The 25,129-nt window shown below is 44.0% G+C and overlaps 5 protein-coding genes across 5 annotated transcripts; 2 read left to right on the forward strand and 3 right to left on the reverse strand.

Annotated features, from left to right (window-relative positions):
* Positions 1–4,643: 4,643 nt before the first annotated feature.
* On the reverse strand, positions 4,644–5,803 carry MELLADRAFT_84098 (uncharacterized protein; the record flags this gene model as incomplete). Its single annotated transcript, XM_007418667.1, has 4 exons — positions 4,644–5,002; positions 5,067–5,183; positions 5,248–5,577; positions 5,647–5,803. The coding sequence occupies 4 exons, from the start codon at positions 5,801–5,803 to the stop codon at positions 4,644–4,646; spliced, it is 963 nt and encodes a 320-aa protein (XP_007418729.1).
* Positions 5,804–6,771: 968 nt separating this feature from the next.
* On the reverse strand, positions 6,772–8,574 carry MELLADRAFT_84099 (uncharacterized protein; the record flags this gene model as incomplete). The annotated part of the gene is made up of 7 exons (XM_007418668.1): positions 6,772–7,046; positions 7,120–7,251; positions 7,295–7,396; positions 7,459–7,921; positions 7,994–8,055; positions 8,136–8,324; positions 8,400–8,574. 7 exons carry the CDS (start codon positions 8,572–8,574, stop codon positions 6,772–6,774), a joined length of 1,398 nt encoding a protein of 465 aa, XP_007418730.1.
* Positions 8,575–9,551: 977 nt separating this feature from the next.
* On the forward strand, positions 9,552–10,574 carry MELLADRAFT_113919 (uncharacterized protein; the record flags this gene model as incomplete). Its single annotated transcript, XM_007418676.1, has 2 exons — positions 9,552–10,299; positions 10,489–10,574. 2 exons carry the CDS (start codon positions 9,552–9,554, stop codon positions 10,572–10,574), a joined length of 834 nt encoding a protein of 277 aa, XP_007418738.1.
* Positions 10,575–10,886: 312 nt separating this feature from the next.
* Positions 10,887–11,596, forward strand: MELLADRAFT_69636 (uncharacterized protein; the record flags this gene model as incomplete). The annotated part of the gene is made up of 2 exons (XM_007418662.1): positions 10,887–11,364; positions 11,457–11,596. The coding sequence occupies 2 exons, from the start codon at positions 10,887–10,889 to the stop codon at positions 11,594–11,596; spliced, it is 618 nt and encodes a 205-aa protein (XP_007418724.1).
* A 7,725-nt stretch (positions 11,597–19,321) lies between these two features.
* Positions 19,322–23,649, reverse strand: MELLADRAFT_84101 (uncharacterized protein; the record flags this gene model as incomplete). Its single annotated transcript, XM_007418669.1, has 6 exons — positions 19,322–20,292; positions 20,357–21,354; positions 21,436–21,548; positions 21,597–23,164; positions 23,229–23,453; positions 23,550–23,649. The coding sequence occupies 6 exons, from the start codon at positions 23,647–23,649 to the stop codon at positions 19,322–19,324; spliced, it is 3,975 nt and encodes a 1,324-aa protein (XP_007418731.1).
* Between the last annotated feature and the right edge of the window lie 1,480 nt (positions 23,650–25,129).

The raw sequence follows: 25,129 nt of genomic DNA on the forward strand, positions 1-25,129 counted from the left end.
GAAGGCTTGTACAATCCAATGTACCGGACATTACACTTGGAATTCCATGATTCCATGTCAACCACAGACGTGAATGTGTTCGAATTTCATTCGAGAACAATGGGATGAGCACCTCCCTGCTGTCTATCAACACACGCTTGCAATGAGGTTGATCTGGTGTTACAAGTTCCATCATCCACTTGTTGTGTTCATTGTCCAGCGAGTCATCTAAGAGACGTGAGAGTGAATTAAATGTAAGTTTGGGCTATAGAAGGAAAAGAGGCTCCATCAATCTACGTACTTCTGCTGAAGATGATCTCCTTGAGATCCATTAACTTTATATATGTCTCAACTGCCCATCGGATTGACTGTCTACACTCGCGGCCAATCCTACGTAGCTCGTCTTCGGAATGAGTCACTTCCAAATACCACTTGATTCCATCTTGTAGTCTTTCATCGGTGGCCCAAGCCTCTTCTGGATGAGTCATTCGACCAAAATCCCAGAATTGATCCTTGATGGGTGTGGATTTCACCTGATCAAAATCGGGGCATTCAATAGGAGTTTGATCGGGAAAAGAATTGTTGTACGATGAAGCCTGGCGCTCAAATGTTACATATTTTTTTCTCAGCTCCAATTCCTTTGATTGTAGTAGCTTTAGATGCCTTTGTAGATGTCGAGTTCCTGAATGTGGTTGCTTGAAATGGATCATTATCTTCCAATTACAATTTTTAAATATGATACATACCTGCCCTCTCATTCGCTTGCTTTGCTGCCTCCAAAACACCAACCTTTGCCTCATAAAGCCTCCCCTTCGAAACTCGTAATTGAATCATCGCCCCTCCTTCTTCGTCTGAATCATTCGAAGATAAGTTAGAGAATGATCCAAAAATGATAATGTTTATGTTTTTGTGGCTTACTTGTTGATCCAGGGATATCCCTGAACTCTTTGGCCCCAAGCTTGTCAATCACAGAGTCAAAGTGTCAGGCAGACGCAAGATGCGCCGCTCATCTGCTTGATTTCGATTGTGACGGCACTTTTGTCAAAGGTTCCTCAATTCTAATCTATTGTTGGTGTTGTGGTCAGAAAGATTCATCCAGTGAAAAATGAATTAATAAATCTTACTGCTTACTGTGATTCATGTAAGTTTTCCTCAAGGTCTACGAGGTGAGCTAGCTTATCTGTCAAAGCTTTAATGCTTTTGGTGCAGATTGCTTTAAGCTGACATTCACGTTGTCGGTTCCATTGGTCCTTTATGTAGTTGATAGTGTAGTCAGGATCTTGAAGCAGCCAATTGAGCTTGCTTCGACTTTCCAAGAGTAGTTCCTTCATATCCCTCATTTGCCTGATCATCGAATCGACTAAACAACATAATGATTTCAGCGCTAGTGGTAGGTATCCACTTACAAAGAAACTACAAACCGCCATTCAGTCTCCCTTTTTCATTATAAAAGACTGCTTGAAGGTGTAATGCCCACAGGTGATGGTCCTTTGTTGATATCGTAACACCACAACTAAATCACACAGTTCCGACCATATGCGCTCTACTCCCTCTCCATCTGACATGCCCCAGTCAGGATTCAAGCGAGGACTGTTTTTTATTTGACAAGATTGTATATGTGCGTGAGAGTGCCAGGCCCCGGGTCCAAACATGAATCGGCCTTGTTCCCGTTTGGCAGTAAATGTATCTCTCTGTTGAAGTGTACAGATGGCCTAGATAAGAGTACAATAATAGACTGAATCGTCGAGAAATAAATCAACACTTACTAGCTCCATTCACAGCCCCCATCTACTGGGCTCTGGCAGGCCAGAGCCTACCACTTACTTCATGAAAGATTCATGAAAGCTCCAGAAAGATTTCAATCAAGCTTCAATATGTTTTCAATAACGCTTCAACATAGCTTCAGCTGGACATAAGATCCAGCACAAGTAACATGCATTCATCTGACATTAAGAAACCAGTTATGGGCCCAGTTTGGGTTTTTTTCACCACTCTCAATCTGTCACGAAGGGTCTTTACTTTGTCATGTCAAAATTCTAACTACAGGATCAACCAATACAATAGCTTACATTTAATCACAATGAATACATAAAAGCTGTCATGTCTAGAATATATTACAACTTCAACAACACATTAATCTTACTCCATATCCATTGCATCTTCTTTGTGGCTGTCTTGCACAAATTCCTAAGATTGGAAATAAATGGAATTAGTATACAGGTTAAAATGGAGTCTCTTTGATCACTCACAATATTTGCTAAGCCAACAATTGAAAGTGTTTCCTTGTCAATATCAAAAGTACCGCTGGGGTTCTTCATGACAACTAGCTGTCCAACGATGTCCTCAACTTTGATGACATGATATTCCTCATATGAATCATAAACAACAGTGGCATTCAGTAAGTCTGGTAAGGAAGAGTACGGATTCTTGTGCTGGTCTTGATGACTCATGGACTTTACACTACACCGGATTGTAAAAATACCGTGAGGTTTAGAAAAATATTTTGGCATAGATAAGTGAGTTGAATTTTCTAAACTTCTCGGATTAGAAAATACCATAAGGTGGAGAATAAGACTTTTGTTTGTTTGTTACTGATGCAAATGTCCAATGCATGTACTGGAATTATTGTCAGGGATTGTTACTCACTTTACATTGAACAATTGTTCAAGCTCTTGACTATCTCCATGTCTCAGTGAAGGTTCTGGAAATTTTGGACCTTTTTCAAGATCTTCTCCTCAAGATGTTCCTCAACTAGATAAGCAGAGTTATTGGATCAATCATCTGCTTGTGATATTCCAAGATGATTGCAAAGAAATTTCATCAATCCTGATGTTCTGCTCTGTAGATTGTGAAAGACAGATGCATCATCCACGGGGTGACCAGCACATAACAATGATAGATAAAGACAACACTTGAATTGAACATTGACGACCGGTACAAATTAAAACGGTGTAGATAGATAAAATACACATACTCTACCAGCGGATAGATTAGAATGGATGATATGGAAACCCGGAAAAGACTCGTCCTTTTGAGTGGCCAGCACATCAAAATGAAAGACGCAAGAGTGTAAAACATCAAAAGAACAAAATAAATGGACAGAAACAAGGTCCTTGAGCTCGCCATGAAGATAAGAGAATAAAATCAGAATGAAAAGAAAATAACCCCCCACTAAAGCCCTTCCAAAACCGTGATAAGTTTATCCAAAACGGGTATCGGATCAATATCTAGTTGATTGTATAGCGCAGGTTCTTTGTTTTGTGTATTTTGTAGCCACACCGGGCAGTAGCAGTCAACAGGCAGCCCTGGTGGGGCTGATATATTGCTGCGAGGCGCGTTGGACTGACGAATGCGAGGTCGTGGTGGGCGGCCAGTCTGCTTTCCAGTAGACCCGGGGATACTAGCCTTCCTGCGCTCCATGTATGCATCCAAGAGGATACATGTGTACCTCAATTTTTCGCTACGCCATTCCATGATTCGAACAACACAAGGTAGACCTTTGTGGGTATTTTCTTCAGTTCTTCCTTCTAGGTCAGTCTCGTCATCTCTGCACGCCGTTTCCAAAATTGTTGAAAGCTTCAACAATTGCTCTGGTTTAGAGAAGACGGCTTTCTCTCTCAATTTTTTCAGCTAAGGTTTGAGCCATACAGAACCACAGTTTGTCATTTTCTGTGCCGTTTGAGGATATATGGGTGATAAAATGTCACATCAAAAAGAGACTCACATGATAAAGTCTGGAACCTTGTCGTATTCTGCTTTGTGACTTTTGCAATCGTTCTTGATCCCATGATTGTAGGCGGTATCTGACATGGATAGATCAAAGTTAGTTTGATGATGGAACAATTTGCAGTTTTTACAATCAAAAATCAATGATGGAAGAATATGACTGTACCGCTTAGAGAGTGATTGAGCATATGTGTCTAAACACTTCTTGATAAGGGTGTCATTCTTTCCACCAACGGCAACCCCATTATACTCGCCACATTCAACCAGCTTGTAAAATATCTCCAAGCAAACATTCCAGATCCATTTGTTTTCTTTTGATGATACTGACTTTGAAAAATCGGGACGAAAACTTGAGATATCCGCAGCGTCTAACATTCGCCGCATAATCTGAAGTTGTTGAGGGGTTGCGTCCTTGTGTCCAGGTCCGTTTTCAAATGGAAAACAAGGATCAATCGGTTCCTTCCGAGTATTCGAGGTGGAAGGATCGGGTGGCAAGTCCGTTTTGTCTTTTGGTGGTGCCGGAAGTTCGCATCCATCCTTGAGCCCAATAAGAGTGTCAACATGAAACCGTATGCGATCCTATCGAATTCATATTGAATCTTCAGAACTTTCCAAATATGATTGTTGTTATATAATATGTTAAGCATTGACTTACTGCTGTTCGGCCTCCACATCTTTTGGACGGAGGAGTGCCCTGGTTACCAGTTGTTCCGGCCAACTTGTGTACAATTTTGGTCAAATCTCTGACCTCCTTTTCAAGCGACTCAACCTTTGTGTTAGTTTGCATTAGAAGGATGTAAATAGTGTCTACATCCTGTGGTTTTTTGTAAGAGTTAAATGGACTAGCGTTGAACCTGTGTGGTTCAGCAGAATACAGTTGTTTAATGTTAGTTATCTTGAAACGTTCATTGTCTTCCAAGAGTCAATTCTGAAAAACTTTACTTTTCATGATGGGTCTCTGGTGCGGGTTGTTGAGCAGATGAAAAGCCTTGTTCCGCAGTGGTTGCAGAAGGAGAAGGAAGGCTGGAATCTATCTCGCCAATATTGAGGTCGGTGTGCGACTCATCCATCTCATCATCTTCGGGATGCCAATCAGATGTTGATGAAGTTTCGATTGTAGCTTTTGCTTTTCCCTTACCCTTTTTCGGAGCTGAGCTAGATGTAGATTGAAGTATAGTGGGGTGCGGTCGAGGATACAAAAGCCGTTTGTGCTCCAGGCTTGGTAGGAATGTCGTCGAAGAGCCAGCTTCGGGTGTGATAGTGGTTGGTGTTTCTATTGAGGTAGAATGAGCTACGGCTCAAGAAAAAAAGCATAAGTTGATAATCTGGCACACAGACTGAGATTGAGGGTTGGGACTTACCCGCTTGGCTAACATGAGGGGTGCAGAGGTCAATCGGAGTGTTGAACTGATAACCTACCAATTCCGAATGTATTGGATGTTGACCAAATTGCTTCTGTGAGTCTGAAGGGAGATCAACTGCATGATGGATGATTTGTCAGTGAAACCAAGACGCTAAACTTGGAGTTGAAATTTTCATTACTTAGTTCGGTGTACGCGTTGCAGTTTTGTAGAAGTGCCTTCCTGTCAAAGCCACTTGTATCGAGTCCGACAATCTTGAGCATGTCATTCAGCTGAACGTCACTGAACTGCTCGTAGTTGATGTTTGATGATGGTTGGATGATTGGATGTGCGACTTCATGTTGATTCGAAGGTGTCTCTTGGATGGCGGCTTTGCTCGTGGACTGGATCGATGGTCTCGAAGTTCGGGGCTTCCTCTTCTTGACATGCTTCTCGTCAAGAATGTCAAGAAGCCTTTCACGGGTTGTTTTGCCTCTAGCGCCAATCTGCTTCACTGCACGCTTCTTAGAAGCTGTATAATCATATGTATGAAAAGGTCAACAATGGTTGATCAAAGTAGAAAAAGTCAATTGTAAGTTACCAGTTTCATTGGAATCGGAATCCGTTTCATTCTTCCGCTTGACTGGCTTATTTTGGGAATCTCCTGGATTTTGCTCCGCAAGGAATCTTAGGCCATCGCGACGTTGAATCCGGAGAGCCCGGCTGCTAACAGAAGTGGGGGGAGGTTGTGATGGCATTTCTTAAGCTGAATATGAATGAAAGATTGGGAATTAAGGAGATTTATAAATGATCTTTTCGAAATAAAACATATGAGATAATTCTGAGGTAGACAGAAAGTGGTGTGCTTTGAGAGCAAATCAAGACGTAGATCTCATCACAACGTAGGATTTTAAGGAGTGTATCAGGTAGTTTTTGATGCTGTTATTCAATTCCATGACCTTTGATTGTATCGATGATACGAACAATATCTTGAGCCTTTGATCTCACCACAGTGACCTCTGAAAGGCGAGCTGGCGTGAGTTACTTAAATTTGAATGTGGTGCACTATATCTGGTGTTTGTATGTTGTCAATTTGTCACCGTTTGGGCAGCAACACCACCGTTACGTAGCAAGTATAAGTGTCATTTGTTGATCAACAACCTGAATATTGGTCATGATTCAAATGACTCACATTAATGGTAATGTCAGGTAACATGGTTACCAGTTGTACAACTAATTAGTCTACTAATTTAATTAATTACCTTTCCGCAAATAATGCCATCCTTTCAAAGTTACATTCTATTTGAAAGGGGGTGTACTTGCACTTTTCCAAGTGGAGTGATCAGGTCAGCCACGAGTCAAGGAAGGCAGAATCAAATTATGTCTTGTAAACAGAGTTTGCCGGAAGGTGAACCATTGGTTGAGATTTGGCAAGCTCGATGACTTTCATATGAAGAGTTCATCATGATGGCTCGAAATGATGTTAGGATGGCACAAAAGACTCGAAATTTCAGGAATTGATAAGATATTGGTCTATCTACATGTGAGGTTGAGAAACAAAAAACCAGGTGTGAGAATGAAATACGGGATAATTATACAAGCAAGACTGTGTAGCTCTCGAGAGGTTTAAATCATGATTTTTTAGTCTGATTGTGATTGTGACAGTAAAATGTTGAACTTCTGATTGTGGAGATAACAAGATGGAACTAATTATATAGTGATTATGTCAATCAGATAAGCTGTCATTGTTACATGAAAAGACATTAGGGGGATCTTGTTCATCACTAGAATCATAAGAGTAGTGAGGCTCCAGATCATCATTTCCAGGTCCTAATAATTGTCTGAGAACCCTTGCGTGCGCATTAATTTTTGTGTGAGCTCCATCTAAGTCGGCTTGTTGATCAATAACATCAACATCTATATCCCGGACTTTAGACTTAAGTATTGTAATCTCCTTCATGGCTTGTTCTAATTTAGATGAAAGAAGCGCAATTTCGCCAGCTGAAAAAACAATGCGAGTAAGCCTAAAAGAGTCGATTTGGAAAGTAATCAAATTGATATGGATATATCATACCTTTTGCTTGTTCTTTTTGGAGATTTTGGAACATATTTGTATTGCTCTTTTTCTCCATGACCTCGAGTGCACTTTCAACACGAGCTAATCGTTCCTCCAAGGTTCGAACTAAACTCGGAAGTTTGATCAGGACTGATAACTAAGAGAGACGGATCAATAATTTGCCAATAATTACCTTTTTCTTCCTGTTGTTGCTCCTCTTGGAAGATATCAACACCAGTTTTCTTGGTCGAGGGAGAATCCTGAATGTTGATAGCTGGGATATCTCGACCAATAACTGAGAATGTTATGTGAAACAATCAGCATCTTAAAAAACAAGAATGAAATGATTGTACATACCTGGGTTGCCTGTATCAAGTAACTCTGTGTCGGAAAACTGGATGAGGTCTACATCATCGGAGGCATCGATACATTTTTTCTTGTCCATGACAGGTTTTTGTGGGGATTCTGATTGACCCAAAATCAAACAAGCTCTGGTAGTGTCAGTATTGATAGATAGGTTTGCCAATTTTTTTTGTTCTTGATGGACTGAAGCAATGCTTGGTGAAATCGAATTTGGTGAAGTCGGGTCTTGTGAAGAACTCTTTGAATTGATAAGGGGTGCAAATGCGATACCTTTGAGCGCCTCGAGGTCGTTCTTTTCGTCATTGTTGCAAATTGCGCTGGAGATTGAGGACATAACGTTTGGTGAAGCAACAGACATAGTATGAACCCAGCTGGGGGTAGGCGGTTGGGAAGGTTTACTAGATGCCTTGCGCGGTTTACTAGAGCCAGTATTTGATGCCTTTGGCCGACTTAAACTCTGGTCACAGAATATCTGGTTCAATCACATGGCGTTCAAAGCTGAATGACAAATATAGATCTGAAAACTCACTTTTCTGTTCTTGGAGTTCTTAGATCCACCACGTACCGGCGCGATGGGGTCTACTTCCACCTCTATTTTAATTGGAGAACAAAGATAAAAATCAGTACATATATATAAACTATTGAATAACCCAAACAGTCATATGATTTACCAAGTCCAACTCGCTTATGTGGATAAGATCGCTCCAATTCTTGTGACGCCGAACGTTTACCCAATTGCTCACTTTTCTTAAAAGACTCGACCGTGACAGATGAGCTAACAGAAAGGTCTTCAATAGCAGGATAGTGATCAAGAGGGCCAGGTATCACAGCTGGTGCATCTGAGGTTGGATCTTCGAAATCTGGAAATAAAACAATGATTGTGCAAAGTCAGATTCACAAAATGTAAGGTGGAAGCGGAATAAGTTGAAATTTACATTCAGGTTGTTGCTCTCGAACTATCTTAGCAACCTCTCCCTTGTTAGCATTTGATTTGATGGGTGTCATTGGGTGATGGATACGTAACCAGTCAAGCATGGTTTGTTTGCTAATAGAAGGGTTGCTGGGGTCAAGAAGGGTATGTGAAGGACCTCGACTAGTGGACTCTGACATGGTGTATGTCAATGTTGTTGTTGGAAACAAGAGTTGAGTGAAGAGGATGAAAAGAAAATCAAGATACGGATTGTTATCTAGAAACAATCAAAAGTCCCTTGGAGATCTACTATGAGAGAAATGAGGTGAAACTGGGAACCTGTATATGTATCAAGTTCTGGAATGAAGGGTGATTCTCTCGTAAGTCGAGATGAAAGTGACTCACCCTCTGTTGTTCACACGCGCAATCCCGATGGTTTGTTCATGAGTTTTTTTGAACCTCTGAGGACCCCACGCCACAGATGTGGAACCTTTGTTCAACTGCTTGGTCTTGGAAGATCGGGTCAGTGTTTCTTTTGTATCTCTTGAATTCTGAACATACCCTTTTTGGTAATTACAAGACAAACGTAATTAATCATGACGTTTGTAGCAACCACATTACCTCCATCCATACTCACGAATATCCATGATACGGTTGTTCAATATCTGACTCGGCTCCAAGGTTCTTTGTTTTAATCAAGGGCAAGCAAGTGATGTTGATCACTTGTGGAACATGAATATCATGTTACGTCAGGCAAACAAAGCAGACAAATATGGCGACATACCAACAAACAGATTGAATTATGCATCTCGTAGTTATAGGCCTCTCTCCTTTCTCATCTGACTGATAGACAAAGAATCACGCTTGTCACGTATTCAGCGAAAGAGATTTATAGCAGTTGTGGTATATCTTTTTCAAAGGAGTCTTTTGTCCTCCGATTCCAATCATACTTCATGCTTTTCTATCATCAAGCTTTTCCACACCATAGTCAACTTTTTCTTTTTGTTTGAATCACCCTTTTCATTTCAAATATTCATCGGGGCCTTTATAATCACAGAGTCCTCCTATCATCGTTTGTTTCATCAGGTATGCATAACAATAAACTATTGGAGGTTTTTTCAGCTACCCCTGACACTTACATGATTCATTTCTTTCTCTATACTCGTAGAGTCCTATCATGCCACCCAAAGCAGAAAGGAAACGCACCCCCGGTCCTCACAATGGCTCCCCTCTCAGTCCGCCAGCGGGCGAAGGATCTGGAGCTCCCAACCCTCAGCTTGGTCAGGCAACTTCTCCGCTCACATCGACACTTCGTTTCAAGCGACAATCAGCAGCCGAGTACGCTGTAGCAAGCAAGGTGCAAACTTTTACAACAGCCCAGCGCCTCTTTCTTGCACACGACTTTGAATCTGTCAGTAAAAAGCCAACAAAATTAGATTATTACAACATTATCTACCTTTTTAATCCGGGAACCAAAAGTCGCCCCGGTCAAGCCAAGGATGTACTCAAACAAGCTTTCTTGGATGAAGTGCGACCTCTACTTCTACCGTATATCGTGGCGCCTCCTCCTGTCGCTATGGAGACAGATTCTACTGAGCCCGATTTTGACCCTCTTGACCGCAAGACCACTCGAGGAATGCTCTCAAAACCAATCTCTATCAAGGCCCCTCAATTCAACTTACCAACCTCTGCAACAATCAATGATACCTTGATTGCATATAAGTATTACGTTGACCCTCAACTTCCCCTTAAGCCCAATGATCGATTTGTCAAAAGACCTCGAACTGTCCCTGTCAATCGCCTCAAAGGAGAAACTATCGAAGACATCCTCCTAGCGTTGCGCTACTTGGCACCAAATGTATTTGTACGATCTTTGGCCATGAACAAGCCGTGCCTTGTTGATATCTATATCAAGTTTGTCCATGGTGAGGAACCGAGTACTCCCCTCATACCTGGATTTCATTACACCATCTTGGAGCTCTCGGCTGTTGATTTCGAAAAAAAGTGACATCTTCATGGAGAAGTATGTATGGTAGATCGATTTTATATTTGTATGCATAGTATTTTCAAGAAGAACTGATTAAGACTATTCATCTTTGTGATTTTTATTTCAGAACAAAAAACAAGTTATGTCAATGTGATCTGCCACGCTACCTCGGTCTTCCAATTGAGTGGCTTGGGAGTTTGTCAGGGGTTTTAATTTAATTCAATGTTTCACTTACATCTTGGACTAAACCCACTTGTATCTCTCTATCTCCGTTTTCTTTAAAAGATTCGTTTCAAGTAACATTCCTCTTCAGTCATCGGCGAATTGCCAGATGCCGTCCGGATTGTCATTGACCTTTTCCGACTCAATAAACGTGCTCTCACAGTGTATTCTTTCCGTATCTTGTGTTTCTACTTCCCTCTCAAGTATTTGAGCAACTTAACAATACTTATAAGACTTTCCTCATACTGTAAGATCAGCTGTGAAATCGATTTTCTTCATTCTTACTTTCAATCTTGCCAATAAATGCCTCAGCGTCAAACGCCAACCAACCAATCGCATCGAGTAGTCTGCCTATGTACATCTTACGAATGTGGCGATCAAGAATACGCGGACGCCAACGGAGTCTACCACCCAGGTGTTGAAGTCCTACCTGAGACACGGGATGCTCACCAACGTGCCGACTTCCGAAACGATTATGTCAAATCTCCTGACAATACCACCTCTTACTCACGTCAAGCATCGATTGATTCAGCACAAGAGGACCTTCTTTCGCCATTGAGACTATTACATATTGCCTCGGCCCCTTCACCAAGTCCTGATAGTCACCAGTTGGATGATCAAAATCAAACAACCGAAGATGTGTCCACGCTGGCCCTCCCGGTTGAGTCATCAACAGATGATGTTACCAACCATTCTCCTCAGCGATCCGAATCTAATCCAGCTAAAACTTGCTCCCAGGCTGTCTTGGCAAAATCTTCAGGTCACAAGGTTTTTGATTGCGGTAAGCTGCAATCTTGCTTGTTTCTCTTGAGTTATTCATAAATGAATAACAAGTATATTTATTATTGTATCGCACTTCATGTTCTCTCGCAGATCACTACCATACGTTTGAGTTGAAGTCGATGAACCCTCTGATTCTCCATGTAGCTCTTACCGCTGCAATCCTTGACATCTTTGGCCGGTCTTCCAATTCAATAACCTCTTGGATTCTAGATATAAACCATTACTATTGAACTTTCCACGAGCTATGGAATAATCAAAACTCAAACTCCAAGCCATCCTCTTTTACCTGAAGAAGTCAAAACTCTGAAGCAGATTCCAAGCTCAGCCGCCACAACCTTCAGATGGTTAAAGCTAGATCCAGTACTATCATATATGAATTGCTGCAATGCGTGCTTTGCAATGTACCCAGAAGCCCTTGCACCGTCTCGATGCCATCATCGAATTGCTAATATCCCCGGAGGTCCTACTGATTCTATTAATTCAGATGTCAACAACGCTTCTACTTCAGAAGACTCTGAGCCGGACTTTTCAGAGAAGATATGCGGTGAACCCCTATTCAAGTATGTGCGAGGTCAAGAAAAGCCATTTCGACGTTATGCATTTCAGAGTCTCTCGGATTGGATATCACAATTACTATCCCGCCCTCAGATTGAGAATTTACTGGAACTTTCAGCATCCGAGTCTTCAAATCCTTATGATCCCCATGCCGAAATATATGATATATATCAGTCTCGAGTCTGGAAAGAGTTCTGCGGTCCGGACGGAAAGCAATTCACTGCTAACAGTAGCCATTTGAGTTTTGGACTTTTTGTCGATGCAATCAACCCGTTCGGCAACAAGCAGAGCGGGCATCATACCTCCATTACATTTGTTATTCTGGTTTGTCTTAGTCTTCCGCCTGACCTCCGACATCAGCCCGAGAATGTTTTTGTGGTGGGGATTGCTCCTGGCCCTCGCGAACCATCGCTCGAACAAATGAACTGGATTTTGAGACCACTAGTAACAGAACTGCAATCTTTATGGTCACATGGCTTACTCCTGTCACGGACTCACGAATACAAGACCGGCCGACTTATAAGAGCAGCACTCTTAGTATTTGTTGCAGATATACCCTCTCTTCGTCGATGTCTTGGTTTCCCAAGCGCTACTGCCATGTACTTCTGCTCTTTTTGCTTACTAACTAAAAGAGAGATTAATAACTTTGATGAAGGCACATGGCCACCTCGTACGTGGTGTCAGCATCAAAAATGGGCTTGTGAAGCTCGAGATGCCAAGACTGTCAAAGAAAGAAAGAAGATATTCAAGACTCACGGTGTACGCTACTCCGTCCTGATCGAATTAGATTATTGGAACATTATTGATTATCATGTCGTAGATTCTATGCACAATTTACTTCTTGGATTGTCTTCTTGGCATGTTAGACGTTTCTGGTCAATGAAAGATCTTCAAAATGACGAAGAAAAATTGCCGGCAATCAGCACTACTGAACTTCTGAGGCTTGTTGCTGAACATTCCGACCCATCACCTTGTCATAAACTAGATGAAGTCGAACCTGAAAGGGACCCAGAAGAAAATGATAACACCCTGAACGATACTGAATTTTCAAACAACACGTCTTCGAGTGATCAAGATTTCAACCCTTTCGATGATCCTGGGTGGAAAGGAGAATGGCATGCTCCACCACTGGAAGAAATCATTTTCGATGCGGAAGTACTTCGTCACATAAACTCCATACTTCCAAAAATCTACACCCCTACGTGGATCAAACGTCCGATCCCGGTTTTAGGAAAAGCCTCATTTGGGAAACTGAAGGCAGACGAGTGGAGAAGCTTGATTACTTTGCAGCTTCCACTTGTTTTGATACCAATGTGGTCCGGCCAGGATCATATCAAGAAATCACTTTTGAACAACTTCATCCATTTAGTTTCGCTTGTAAATTTAGCACTCAAACGCGTTATGATCCAATTGAACATCAGCCGTTATCGCTATCACATAAAAAACTATCTCGAAAGCTCGGTATTACTGTTTCAGCACTGCAAACTCGCACCTAACCATCACATGGCTGTCCATCTGGCTGACTGTCTCGAAAGATTTGGACCAGTACGCGCATGGTGGTCCTTCCCGTTTGAGCGATTGATGGGGAAGATACTTAAAGCAGAACATAATAATCATATTGGTAAGTGAGCATCCTATCAAATGAGCTCCTCTTGGAATTAGGATTTGCTAATTAATCAATCCATCCCCTCCCTTCAGGCGAGATTGAAATTACATTCATCAAAAAATTCTCACGCGCGTCCAATCTATCAGCATTAATAGAAGATGAAAAGCTACCCAATGCCTTAAACAACTATACCTCACGGCTTAAAGCCTTGTACAAGCCACCGGCACGGCGGGAACGACGACAGTCAAATTCCAAACTCTCTCCCCTTACAAACGAAGTCCTTGATTTACTTGTTCATTACTTGAATGAACACCATCAAGAAAGATGTGTCTGGATTCGCCCAGATGAATGGGCTGCACTTAGTAAAAGAGATTCCTTAGGATACTCTCCTGTACCATCTCGTGGGCAGTTCTATAAGTGCTTTGAACATACTGATGGATTGATCTCCACCTTTACACAAAATCCTCACAACTGTTGCATTTACTTCAAAGATGCCAAGGGTTCTGACTGTTTTGGTCGAATTTTCTCGATTTTTTCCCATTCTAGAGCTTCAGCAACATCTCAGATGACTACCGATGTGTGGATTAATGTACAGTGCTTCCCCCCTCTGCCATCAAAACACTTCAATCCTTTTGAGTCAACTGATAAAGCTGATGTAATGTGTGCCTTGAGGTCGTGGAGCCCTACTGAAAACAAAATCATCAAGATCAGCGAGGTGATAGCCCAATGCACCTGGATCATGTATAAATCAGGGGAGATGAGCAAGCTTGTGAAGATACCTACAATTGGACTGATTATTCAAAAACGCTGATCAGATGTACAATGTATAATTACATAATTATCAAATGAAGATTTTGTCTTTTCTTTCTAATTGAAGAGTATTGAAGGATTTGGCTCCGGCTGTTGCTATGAAGATGCAGTTTACTTGAACCCCAATCTGTCTGCAGGTACATGCTACAATATAACTTAGATAGATGAGGTGTATTTTTTTCCGAAAATTTTACAACTTTCTTGTTTTTAATTTTGTGTTCCATTTGAGCTTTGGGGTGGTTTTTGAGGCACATGAGGGTACCAAGAGGTCAAAATGAAACTTTTGTCTGGAAAATCCTATGTAGTACACTCAAGAAAGTTGCCAGAATCTCAATTTACTGGTCTTTGTATCTCCTACAATGTTTCTTAGCCAAACTTCCTTGCAGAGACACCTATCCAGACATCAATATTGCATTCAATTTGTTGTAACTAGCCACGGTCACTGGACTCTTGGTGAGTCCACTATCTTATAACATTTAAACAAGAACTCCAAACACTGACAGGGAAGCACAGATGAGATTGTTCAGTCGAATTCTATAGAAAAGTCCTATATACTTTTCTATACCAAAATATTTTTCTAAACCTCACGGTATTTTTACAATCTGGTGTAGTGTTAGTGAATGCACAACAAGCAGTGGTGCGGCCAGGTTGTTGAGCCGGACTATATCCGTGATACATCCTGTCCATCTTTGAGAGTTGAGAGCATATGTGATGTAGCTATTCCCAGGTGTTGTCTTGTGAGTACTGTGCGCCTTGTTGAAGATCTTGATGGATGAAGTAACATCAAATTTTGAGTTGAAGGTGTGACTACCCTCAAGATGATTGAAACGCTGGAGTGCCTGAAAGCCTGCAGGACTGAGCTTCTTGACAGTCCACCTTGACTGGCGGTTCCGTTGAAGGTAATCTCTGAGGATTGGATCCGCCTCCATGGCAGAGTGACTATTGTTAATTGTTGCTCTGAAGAATCCCCGTCTTGTGTGTTGGTGAAGTAATGTCTCACCCTGTCCTTCTGAAGTGTCAAAGATTGGAATCAGCGGATTTTAAGTGATCAACAGAGGGACAAAAAATACTGACGGATATTTCCGTTCTTAGCTGTCTGAACCAGGCTCCCAATTATCCGCTCACCTGACCAGCTAGCAGTATAAGCTGGTGGCCCAAGCCTTGCAGAGATTTCCCCAATATGTTCTGCAAAATGCAAGTTGGGTTTTTTCTTGATATGTGGCCAGCCATCTCCAGGGTGGTTTGATAGCCATGAACCAAGTTACCAATCTTTTCCCCGTCGTCTCGTTGAAAACTACGCAAAGTACATATGTTGCCAATTTGAATGAGTTGGAGCAGGCTGGCAAGGATCCTAGCTGAAGTGGTGCCAGCTTCGCCACTAAGAAAATGAGGGACCCAAGCAAGTACAATGTAGACTTTGTATAAAGAATGCCATTCTGCTGCTTTGGGAGTCCCAGCACTTGCCATCCCAAAGGTACCCTGGGGTTTTGTGAGCCATGAGGGAGCCTGGGCGTTTTTGATGCATCGCTGGAGCAGATCCAGCTCATAAGATGTGATTTCTGGAACAATCACAGGTATCGGTAGGGGTGGAGGTGGTGATGGTGATGGGTTCCGCCTTGCTTTATCTTTTCCCTTGATTGTACCATCCGATCCTGCAGAGGAAGACCCTTGGTCATGGAGATTGGATGCTGCTGATCGTGTTCCGTAGGAATGGTGTGATGCTGGTTTGGGCAGAGGAGCTGGAACTGATGGTCCTGGTGGATCAGGAGTTGCAGTACTGGCTGTTGGTGGCTTAGGTAGCTGAACATTGTACATTCTTTTTTTGAATTCCATTTTGTCCTTTTCAGCTTCAAGAGCCTTGCCTGCCGCTGGCACTTTTAGATAATTTGTGGAAAAGTCTTTGAAGAGGCCAAGGAAGACGTTGTGCATGATATCAACAGTGAAGAATTCAACCGACTTCCAATAAGGCAGCTCATGGAGGACAGTATATCGTACTCCATTGCTGCTGGCAAGTTCATTTTGATCATAGGCAGTGGGGGCTTGTTCCCATGCTTGTGCTTGAAGTTTTACTTCCGTTGAGGTTCGGTGAGGACATTTCAGTGCTGGAAACTGAGAGCGATATATTCTGTCGGTAATTTGACAGAGTGAACAAAAGTGTCTGGAAGAGTGTGCGGTGAAGGCGGTGACCTTTTTCATTGCTGGGACATCCCCATGGATGGGCCAGATGGCTGCATGAATGGTTCGGCCGACTACAGGATGTTTTGAGGTTGAACTGAAGTTGATGCCTTGCCAAAACTCTTTCATCTCTTCAACCAGAGGCCTGAGAAAGTGATTCATTTCTGTGGTGGATGGTTCTGAGGGACCTGGCATGATTCCGTAAAGGCAGATGTTCTCCCTCTTGTAACAAATTGAAGGAAGCAAGTTGAAACAAGTTAGAAGCATGACACCAACAGAAGTCTTGACTCTAGCTTCTTTGCCGTTTGGATTGAACCAGTCGCACCACAGTCCAAAAACAAGGTTGCCCGAGTGAGCAGTGAATACAGAGCCCGACTTTTGGAAGGTTGTCCATAAGCTGCCATCCCATATGTCATCCATTTGTTGATTGGCGGGCCTTGTGCGGTTGAGAGAGGCATCCAAGGCAGTTTCAAAAGCGGAAAACTTGAGCATCTTGCCAAGCCATGAATGTACAGACTGATAAAAAAATAGTCTAGATGGTTTTTGAACTTGTTTACCAGAGGGTGTTTCATAAAGTGGTTGATCACAAGATTTTCGTTTTTCTTTAGATGTCTTCGAGGTGAATCGAGGATGATTGCACAGTTGATTCATATTGATTTGGTCTATTGGTAGTACAGGATGTAGAGCACAGCAGAATGGACAACAGATTTTGCTCTGTATGGTGGTATTGAGGTCGAATGTCTTCAAAAGTGTTGGAATGGTGTGAGGAATCTGGGTCCAAGGTGTGGTCTTGAGGTTGGGATCCAACCATTTGAGCTGCTCTTCTACACTATCACAAGCTGTTCAAAGGCTTTGTCGGCAGGCGTCTACACTGAGCCGGTTGAAGAGATGGTCTTTTGCAACCTTGAACATTTCTCGTAAACACATGGGATGCTGTAAAAAGGTTTTCGGGAGTGAAGGTGTGCTACGTGTATATGTGAGCTGTGTTCGTGAGACTTTTGGTTCTGGAGGTTCTGTGTTGATCAAATCTGAGTCGTCGCTATCTCTATCATTGTCTGATTCTTCTCTAGCTCTTTTGTTGGGGCGGGCCGCAGGAACTGCAGAACCAATGGGCGGTAGTATTTCTGTACTTGTAGAGGCATGAGTTGAAGCCAAGTTGGGAACCTATTATCGAGTCTAGGTTCAGTTGACCAGAAAAAATGTAGGAGACTCATTGTACTCACAAATGATAAATGAGGAGCGGGAAAGTCTGATGAAGTACTGGGTGTGGGTTGAACAACGGCAGGAGCTGGGTTGGTTGCTGCATCACCGCCTTCAGGCGGCACAATAGGTGCCTGTTGGAAATGTCTTGGATAAGATTGGCGGCTGAATATTTTGCCTTGATGGACACTTCCACTGTATTGGATGGTCCTTTGACTGCATCCCAATTCTGGACAACTGCAAAGGACCTGATTGTGGTCCAATGCAATGGCATGTGGTCCTAAAGTGATGCCCATTGATGATGGTTTGGATGGGGAGGATATTTGATTGTTGACTGTGACTTTGGCTGGCAGGATGAAGTTTTCAGGGTAGGGAAAAACATGAGGACTTCACAAGTGCAGGTCATGACAATACTAACATTGTGTAGCTTACATGCTGTGAGGAGTGATATGTATGTATGTGGGTTAGGTTAACACAGCCATGGGCTAGGGTTGTGGCCTTGACCCTTGCCCACATTCTCATGGTTTAAGGGGCCAAGAGATGTAACCTGGCCTTGCTCTTCTTAGACACGACCAAAAGTATGTGGCAAAAAAAAGTAGGGCTGTGATCCGGACCCGGCCCGGCCCGGCCAACTCTGCTCAACGACTTACACAAAGCTGACGGTACACACCCCGGGGCGTTCATGTGTGACTTAATAACAGCTGAATACCGCCCCTTGGGCACTTCAGGCAACTCAGGCACCCGACCCGGCCGCGGTGCCGACCCTTTTTTTGCCAAAAAAAAAGCAAAAAATGCCTTCACACTACTCTCCTACCGGCCCTGGTTGGCCCTGAGCAGTTCTCAGAGGCCATTGGGGTAACTGAGGGCTTGATTTGGCCCCAGGGCCAGACCTGAACTCACAGGGTTGGGTCACAGCCCTAGCAAAATGTCTGTATGCCTACATACTTGCTTTGAGTCCCCTAAATGAATAATTTTTGCATGAGCATGGAAACCAACTGACACACAACTCACCTGTGAGCTGATCATCACCCACCGCCCCTGCCATGCGTCAGGGCTCAACTTTTGGGACTCTGATTCCAACTATTCATTACAATGGCATAAGTTTTTTTTCAGACATAACAAGTAATGTATATTACATTCGAAATCATGTATCCCAATTCAATCCTAGGTTTTGCCTGTGTGCTTTGAAAAAGTTTTCTCACCTGGGCAATATATATGGCACATGCTAAATCATGCTTTACAATGCCATGTAGTTTTTGTTCTGGTACTGTGAGTGCCACTAAATTATTGACTATCATGTCATAAGGTTTCTTTTGTAGTACTACAAACCAGGCTATGTCACATTTCATAGCCTGATTTGTAGTATCACAGAAAAAAGCTTATGACATCAGAATGAATGATTTATTTACACTCACATTGAACAGAGGCAAGAGTCCTGACTACATGAGACATCATAATTCAATCAAGGTACATTAGGCATAGATTTTAAAGGTATCAAGCTTTAACTCCAATATTCAAAGAGTTATACATAGAGTGAGACTGTCATTCAAGAAAGATACAATTTGGTTGACCTGAAATTCCAAGAAAGATACATCAAAAAATTACACAATCATTCAGTGACTTCAGGAACTTTGGCAGCTGGTATATCAGGTAGTTCAAACAGCGGAGCTTTATAAGAGTCACCACCTGGAAAGAGAGACCTGTTGGTGCAGAAGGCAAAAAAGTCCAACTCCATTGCCTTGCCTAGGTTCATCTTGGAAAAGTCAGTATGGTCCCATGAGTCATCATAAATACCAGAATCAAGATCCCTCCGAGCCTTTTCAAAACCTTGAGGGAAAAGCGCTTCTTCAATAGTATCTAAAATATACTTCTGGGTATACTTCCAGATGGGCTCTTCAATCTTTTTTCCTCCTTGAAGTTTGTCAACCAGGACTATGAAGTGTGTAAGCTTCACCACACCATATCTGTTGGTGTCAGTGGGGTAAGTCATGAGTCCCTTGACCCCACCAACAATAAAAGCGGTCAGCGCCCCGATGACTGGGTTTGGAATGGTGCCAGCACCAAGTTTTTTAGTCAGGCGCTCATACTCGGCATCGAGATGATCATGGGTGCCAGCAGGAGCTGTTGAAACAACTTGCATCGTGTGGAAGAATTTAGCCCGCACGCTTAAAATCGCCTCCAAGATAGAGTAAAGTCGGTTCACCATATGTGACATGGTGATGACACAGTCAGAGATGTTCAGGATACGTTTGGGGTCTTCCTGTAGCTTTTGGAAGTGGAGGGCCGCGAGAAGACTTGAACGAACAGCTTGATTTGGAATGTCGGCTTCAGAAAAGTCCTGCGGTAGTGTAAGCTCAGGAGTATCCATTGAAGCATAAGTTACTGCAGCAACAATGGTTCTTACACCCTGAGCCAACCTTTTTGAACCGATGTTGTAGAAAACGGCGAGGATATTGCGTGTGAAGGTTGTATGACGTTTATCATCAGGAGTGGAGGGGAGGGAATTGCCGGTTATCGTAAGATCAAAGATATCCGGCCGGTGCCATGGTGCCTCACCGTCACTTTGAACGAGTGAAATGTCTGAACAGAGGAAAGAGGAGTCGTCAGTAAAGCACAATGATGTGAACAGACAAAATTCACTTACTGGGCTTCCTTGCAATCCAGTCTCGCACGGCAAGGCTGGGCTTAGGCCCAAAAGACTCACCCACTTCCATGGAAGCCCCACCCTCTGGGAAGCTCTCTCCTTCCCGGCGTTGAAGGAGAAGGTTCAGTATCAATTCATAAATCTGCGGCACGTCCGCGCTGACTACTTGGTTCCGGCGAACTGAAGCCGAGGTGACTTCAAATAGAGAGGGCTCAGCCAACTTCCAGAGGCCAGAGGGAGGAGACGGTGTGGGGATTTGGCGGACATCCGCGTTGACCGGAATAGGAACACCTCCAGGTGGAATCGGTGCAATCGGTGGTTGCTTTGAGGAGCTTGCCGAAGTATTATTCAAGTTTGAAGTCACAGCACCATTGGAGGAGGGGAGATCCGTAGAACTATCAGGAGGATTGGATTGAGGGATGGCCGGAGGTCCTGTTGTGCCAGACTCGTGTGCAGACGCCACGTGTGGAGAATCTTCAACAAAGGGCTGGGATTTAGGTAGAGCGCGTTGCTTCTTCTTGCGCACAGGTGGGCTGTTGGTAGCAAGATCTTCCCTCGGGCCTAAAGCTTCTAGTTGAGGAGGGAGGTTGATAGGGGCCAAAGAAGGATCAATGACCACTTTTGTCAGTGCAGTGCTTGACAAGGTTGTGGCGGATGGCTGATCCTTGGGTGATGACAGGCCTTCAACAGGTAAAGTTGCGTCCGGACTGGCAGGCCTAGGAGTTGGAGCTCGAGAGGAAACTTGAGGTGCAGCCGCTGGAGGAGTTGGCACTCGAGAGGACACTTGAGGTGCAGTCGCGGAAGGAGTCAGAGGCCTAGGAGTTGGATCTCGAGAGGGAACCTGAGGTGCAGCCGGTGGAAGAGTCAAAGGCCCAGGAGTTGGACATCGAGAACCAGCTACAGATAGAGGCGCTGGAGGGGTTGGAACTCGAGAGGACACTGGAGGAGTTGGCACTCGAGAGGGAACTTGAGGTGCAGTTGCTGAAGGAGTCAGAGGCCTAGGAGTTGGAGCTCAAGAGGGAACTTGAGGTGTAGCCGCCGGAGGAGTGGGCGCTCGAGAGGGCACTTGAGGTGCAGACGCTGGAAGAGCCGAAGGCCTAGGAGTTGGACATCGAGAACCAGCTTGAGATAGAGGCGCTGGGGGAATCTCGGGCTGAGAATCTGGTTCTCGAGACGAGACTGGAGGGATAGGCTCTGAGGGACTGGCCGGCCTAGGAGTTGGAGGTCAAGATGGAAAAACAGGCGTAGGTGCGCGTATAAAAGGTTGGGATTCTTGTAGACAAGCACCATCCATAACCTTCAAGACTGCATGTAACTTGGATTCAACACCTTTGTCACATTGAGCGTCCCATCCTGGGGAGGCTTGAGAGCGTACAAGCCAGTGGCAAATAAGGCCATCGACGCCATAGCGACCGCGTCGTAGTGTCTGCACAAGGACCTCTACGCCAATCCTCGCGTCCAAATACACCTCCAATTGTGGCCATACATTACCTGGCGCAGGAGCTGAAAAAGCGGGCCTGAAGAATCCATGAAAGACGCTGTCCGGTTCACCAGATGGTATACTTGAGTCGTGCAAAGCAAGGGTTTCAATTGCTGAGACGACGAGTTCCAAAGTGAGCGGGAATGGGGTGGGGCCGCGAGGAACCGACTGTGTCACGGAAGTACTTGCCGTCGAAGTCGCAGGCTCGGAAGGATTTGACGCCGAAGTCGCAGGCTCGGAAGGATTTGACGCCGAAGTCGCAGGCTCGGAAGGATTTGACGCCGAAGTCGCAGGCTCGGAAGGATTTGACGGCAAAGTTGCAGGCACGGAAGGATTGGCGGGAAGCACGGACGTTGATGTCGAAGTCGAGGTCACAAAGGGACTCGGGGTCGGATTCGAGATAGGGACAGAAGGGCCTGATCCCAATGGGATGGAGTTGCTCTGCAATACATCCCTGATGGCTTCAAGGCGGTCAATCATGTTCATCGAGTCGGATGGGAGCCAACGAGAATCCGATCTGACGGCCGTGTACCACCTAAAAAAAAGAATGTAGGCATCCATTCCTGCTTGTACATACCCAGGCCAGGTTGCACCGGGTAGCGCATCATCCCAAGCGGCTTTGACGCTCTCAGACATGGACATGACAAGAGGCTGATTGTTCGGGGGATGAGAGAACCGCTTGTTGAAAAAGCGGTAAAAGGGGTCAGAGTCGTCCGGCCGCATAAGGGGAAGCCTGGAGTGGTTTTGACAATAGTCCATAATCGCATTGGAGACTGCGTAGGTAGCCAGGTCTGCACGAGCTCGCGGGATATGAGGCGCTGAGCTGTACTGAGGTGGTGGGGTGACGGGGACAGATGCCTTCGTGGGAATGAACACAAGGTCCTCGTCGTCTTCGTGAACAGAAGGTGGGGGGGCTGCTTGAGCTAATACCCTTGAGTTTGCTACATTCTTCGCGGTGCGTGAGGGATTGTGACAAGGTGGCAGAGGGTCTTCCTGCGTGGTCTTTGACCTCTTGGGGCTCGAGGCAGTGCCTGAATTGTCATCGTCCAATTCGGGTGACGCGGAAGCTCTACGTTTGGAATTTTCACGAGGTGTGTGTTCCATGGGGCTCTCCAATTGGTGGTCTGGAGCTTTCCCTTTGGAGTTGAGGCCAGGTGTCCGTTTGGTCTTCGATCGCGCGTGGGTCGAGGTCGAGGGGCCAGACTGGGGTGAAGGTCCCTGGGTTGAGGCCGAGGGGCCAGACTGAGGTGAAGGTCCCCGTGCCTGAGTGGGAAGCTTGACCTGAACGAGTGACTTGGGATCATTCACATACGTTCCGTTTCGAATACCTAGAAGACAGAATATGGGAGTATTAATAAAGATGTCATGTGAATAAGAACTTTGAAAACTCACAAATCAAGTCTGCTTCGACCTGGTTACCCGCACTTTGGAAGGTCTCAAAGAGATCAGTGGGGTGTGCCTTGTTCTTGAGCTCCGCCATGATCCACTCCCGTTGTCGAAGAAGGTTTGCTTTGAAATCGGCGAGCTCGATTGTTGTTCGCTGCCCATTCAGCAATTCCGAGTGGCTGTTGTGAAGAAGAGGTGTTGGGGCTTGTAGGTCGCATAACGACGAGTTCCCTGGCGAATGGGAGGGTTGAAAAGAATAATAACAAATTAGGAAAGACGCCAAATTGTAAAAGACTGAACAAAAAAAATTGGAAAGTCTGCACTTACGTTGTGGGGTGCGGAGTGAGTTAACAGCGAACGATGCTGTGTTGTCAGGCTCCGATTCAGGGTCTGCAGCGCTGGATCGGGCAAAGTCGGAGTCACCCATGGTGTTTCAACCGTGAATTCGTTTTTGAAAGTATCAGTACTAATAATAATGTGATTCCAATAATAAAGAAAATAAGTGAAATAGAGAACAAGCAAAATAGAAATAAGTGAAATAGAACACAGGTACAATTGGACTCCTATATAATTTTCCAAGTCTTGATGGTTGAGTATTATAATTTTCCAAGTCTTGATAGTTGAGTATATTGAATTCAATTTATCGAGAACTGTATATATTGATCTAATGAACACATGTTCTTCAAATATGGATGATTTGTCAAGTAAGCTGGATTGAATTGAATGAGTATCTTTTCAATTATCGTCCTGGAATTTAATTTGAGGATTCTTTTTGAAACTTGACGTTTCTTTTTGAATGACTTCGGATGATATTTAAATTCAGTTAACCGATGATCCCGTGAATAAGTATACTCGATAAGAAAAGTGTGACTCTTGTAATAAAGGAATAAGTGAAATCGACATCAAGTGAAACAGAAAATAAATGAAATAGAGGGTATGTGAATTTCTCTTGAATTTTTGAAATGATTAATAACGAAATGTCCTTTCAATTTGATTCGTTGAAATGATTCTTGATGATGTAGTACATTGAATTCACTCAATTGTTGACGTGATAATTCGGAATTATACTGATGTTCTTGATGTATGATCCTTCGAGTAATTCTTCGTGTAAATTTTTGATATCGACGCCAGGAGATGATTTTTTTTTCTCTTTCAAGGTCTCAAATGATTATCAACAAATTATTTTTCTTTCACTTCAAGTTATTGGAAAGGAGTTTCAGTCAGTCAAACCTGTAATACAACGAGATAAAAACCAAATTTAAAAAACTGACAGAGGAGATCGGCGTCGAAGGAGATTGACATCGAAGTGGATCGGTATCGAAGTAGATCGGTATCGAAGGAGATCAACGTCGAAGGAGATCGACGTCAAAGGAGACCGATGTCGATCCTTTCAGGAGAATGCCGTGGATGAACGAAGGTGGGATCGGCGAAAGATGTGGTCGAGGGATGAATTGGAAATGTGAAACACGGTTCAGGTATCCAGGGATAGCCTGGAATGTATCCGGCTGACTCGGACTGAGCCTCGGGCCGGGACACGGGTCAAAGTCGCCTGTGTATTGACATACGGGTGGTATTGTGGGCTCGGGGTCCTGCAGCGGGGCTTCGAGGCCAACATCAGGCGTGATGTTGGCCTTGAAGGACCGCTGCATGACTCTGAGCGCCCGGCACTCTACACTTGGATGTCTGTAATATGACATTTACATGTTATGGCACCGTGCTCTCGGGGCCCTGCAGCGGGGCCTTCGAGGCCAACAACAGGCCTGATGTTGGCCCCGAAACCCTGCTGCACAACCCATGTGCACGGGGGTTCTCACAATGGTGTGTGTAATACAACACCGACATGTCATGGTACCGTGAGCATGGGGTCATGCAGCGGTGCTTCGAGGCCAACATCAGGCGTGATGTTG

Source organism: Melampsora larici-populina (genome assembly GCF_000204055.1).
Source record: "Melampsora larici-populina 98AG31 unplaced genomic scaffold MELLAscaffold_100, whole genome shotgun sequence".
Classification (NCBI taxonomy): domain Eukaryota; kingdom Fungi; phylum Basidiomycota; class Pucciniomycetes; order Pucciniales; family Melampsoraceae; genus Melampsora; species Melampsora laricis-populina.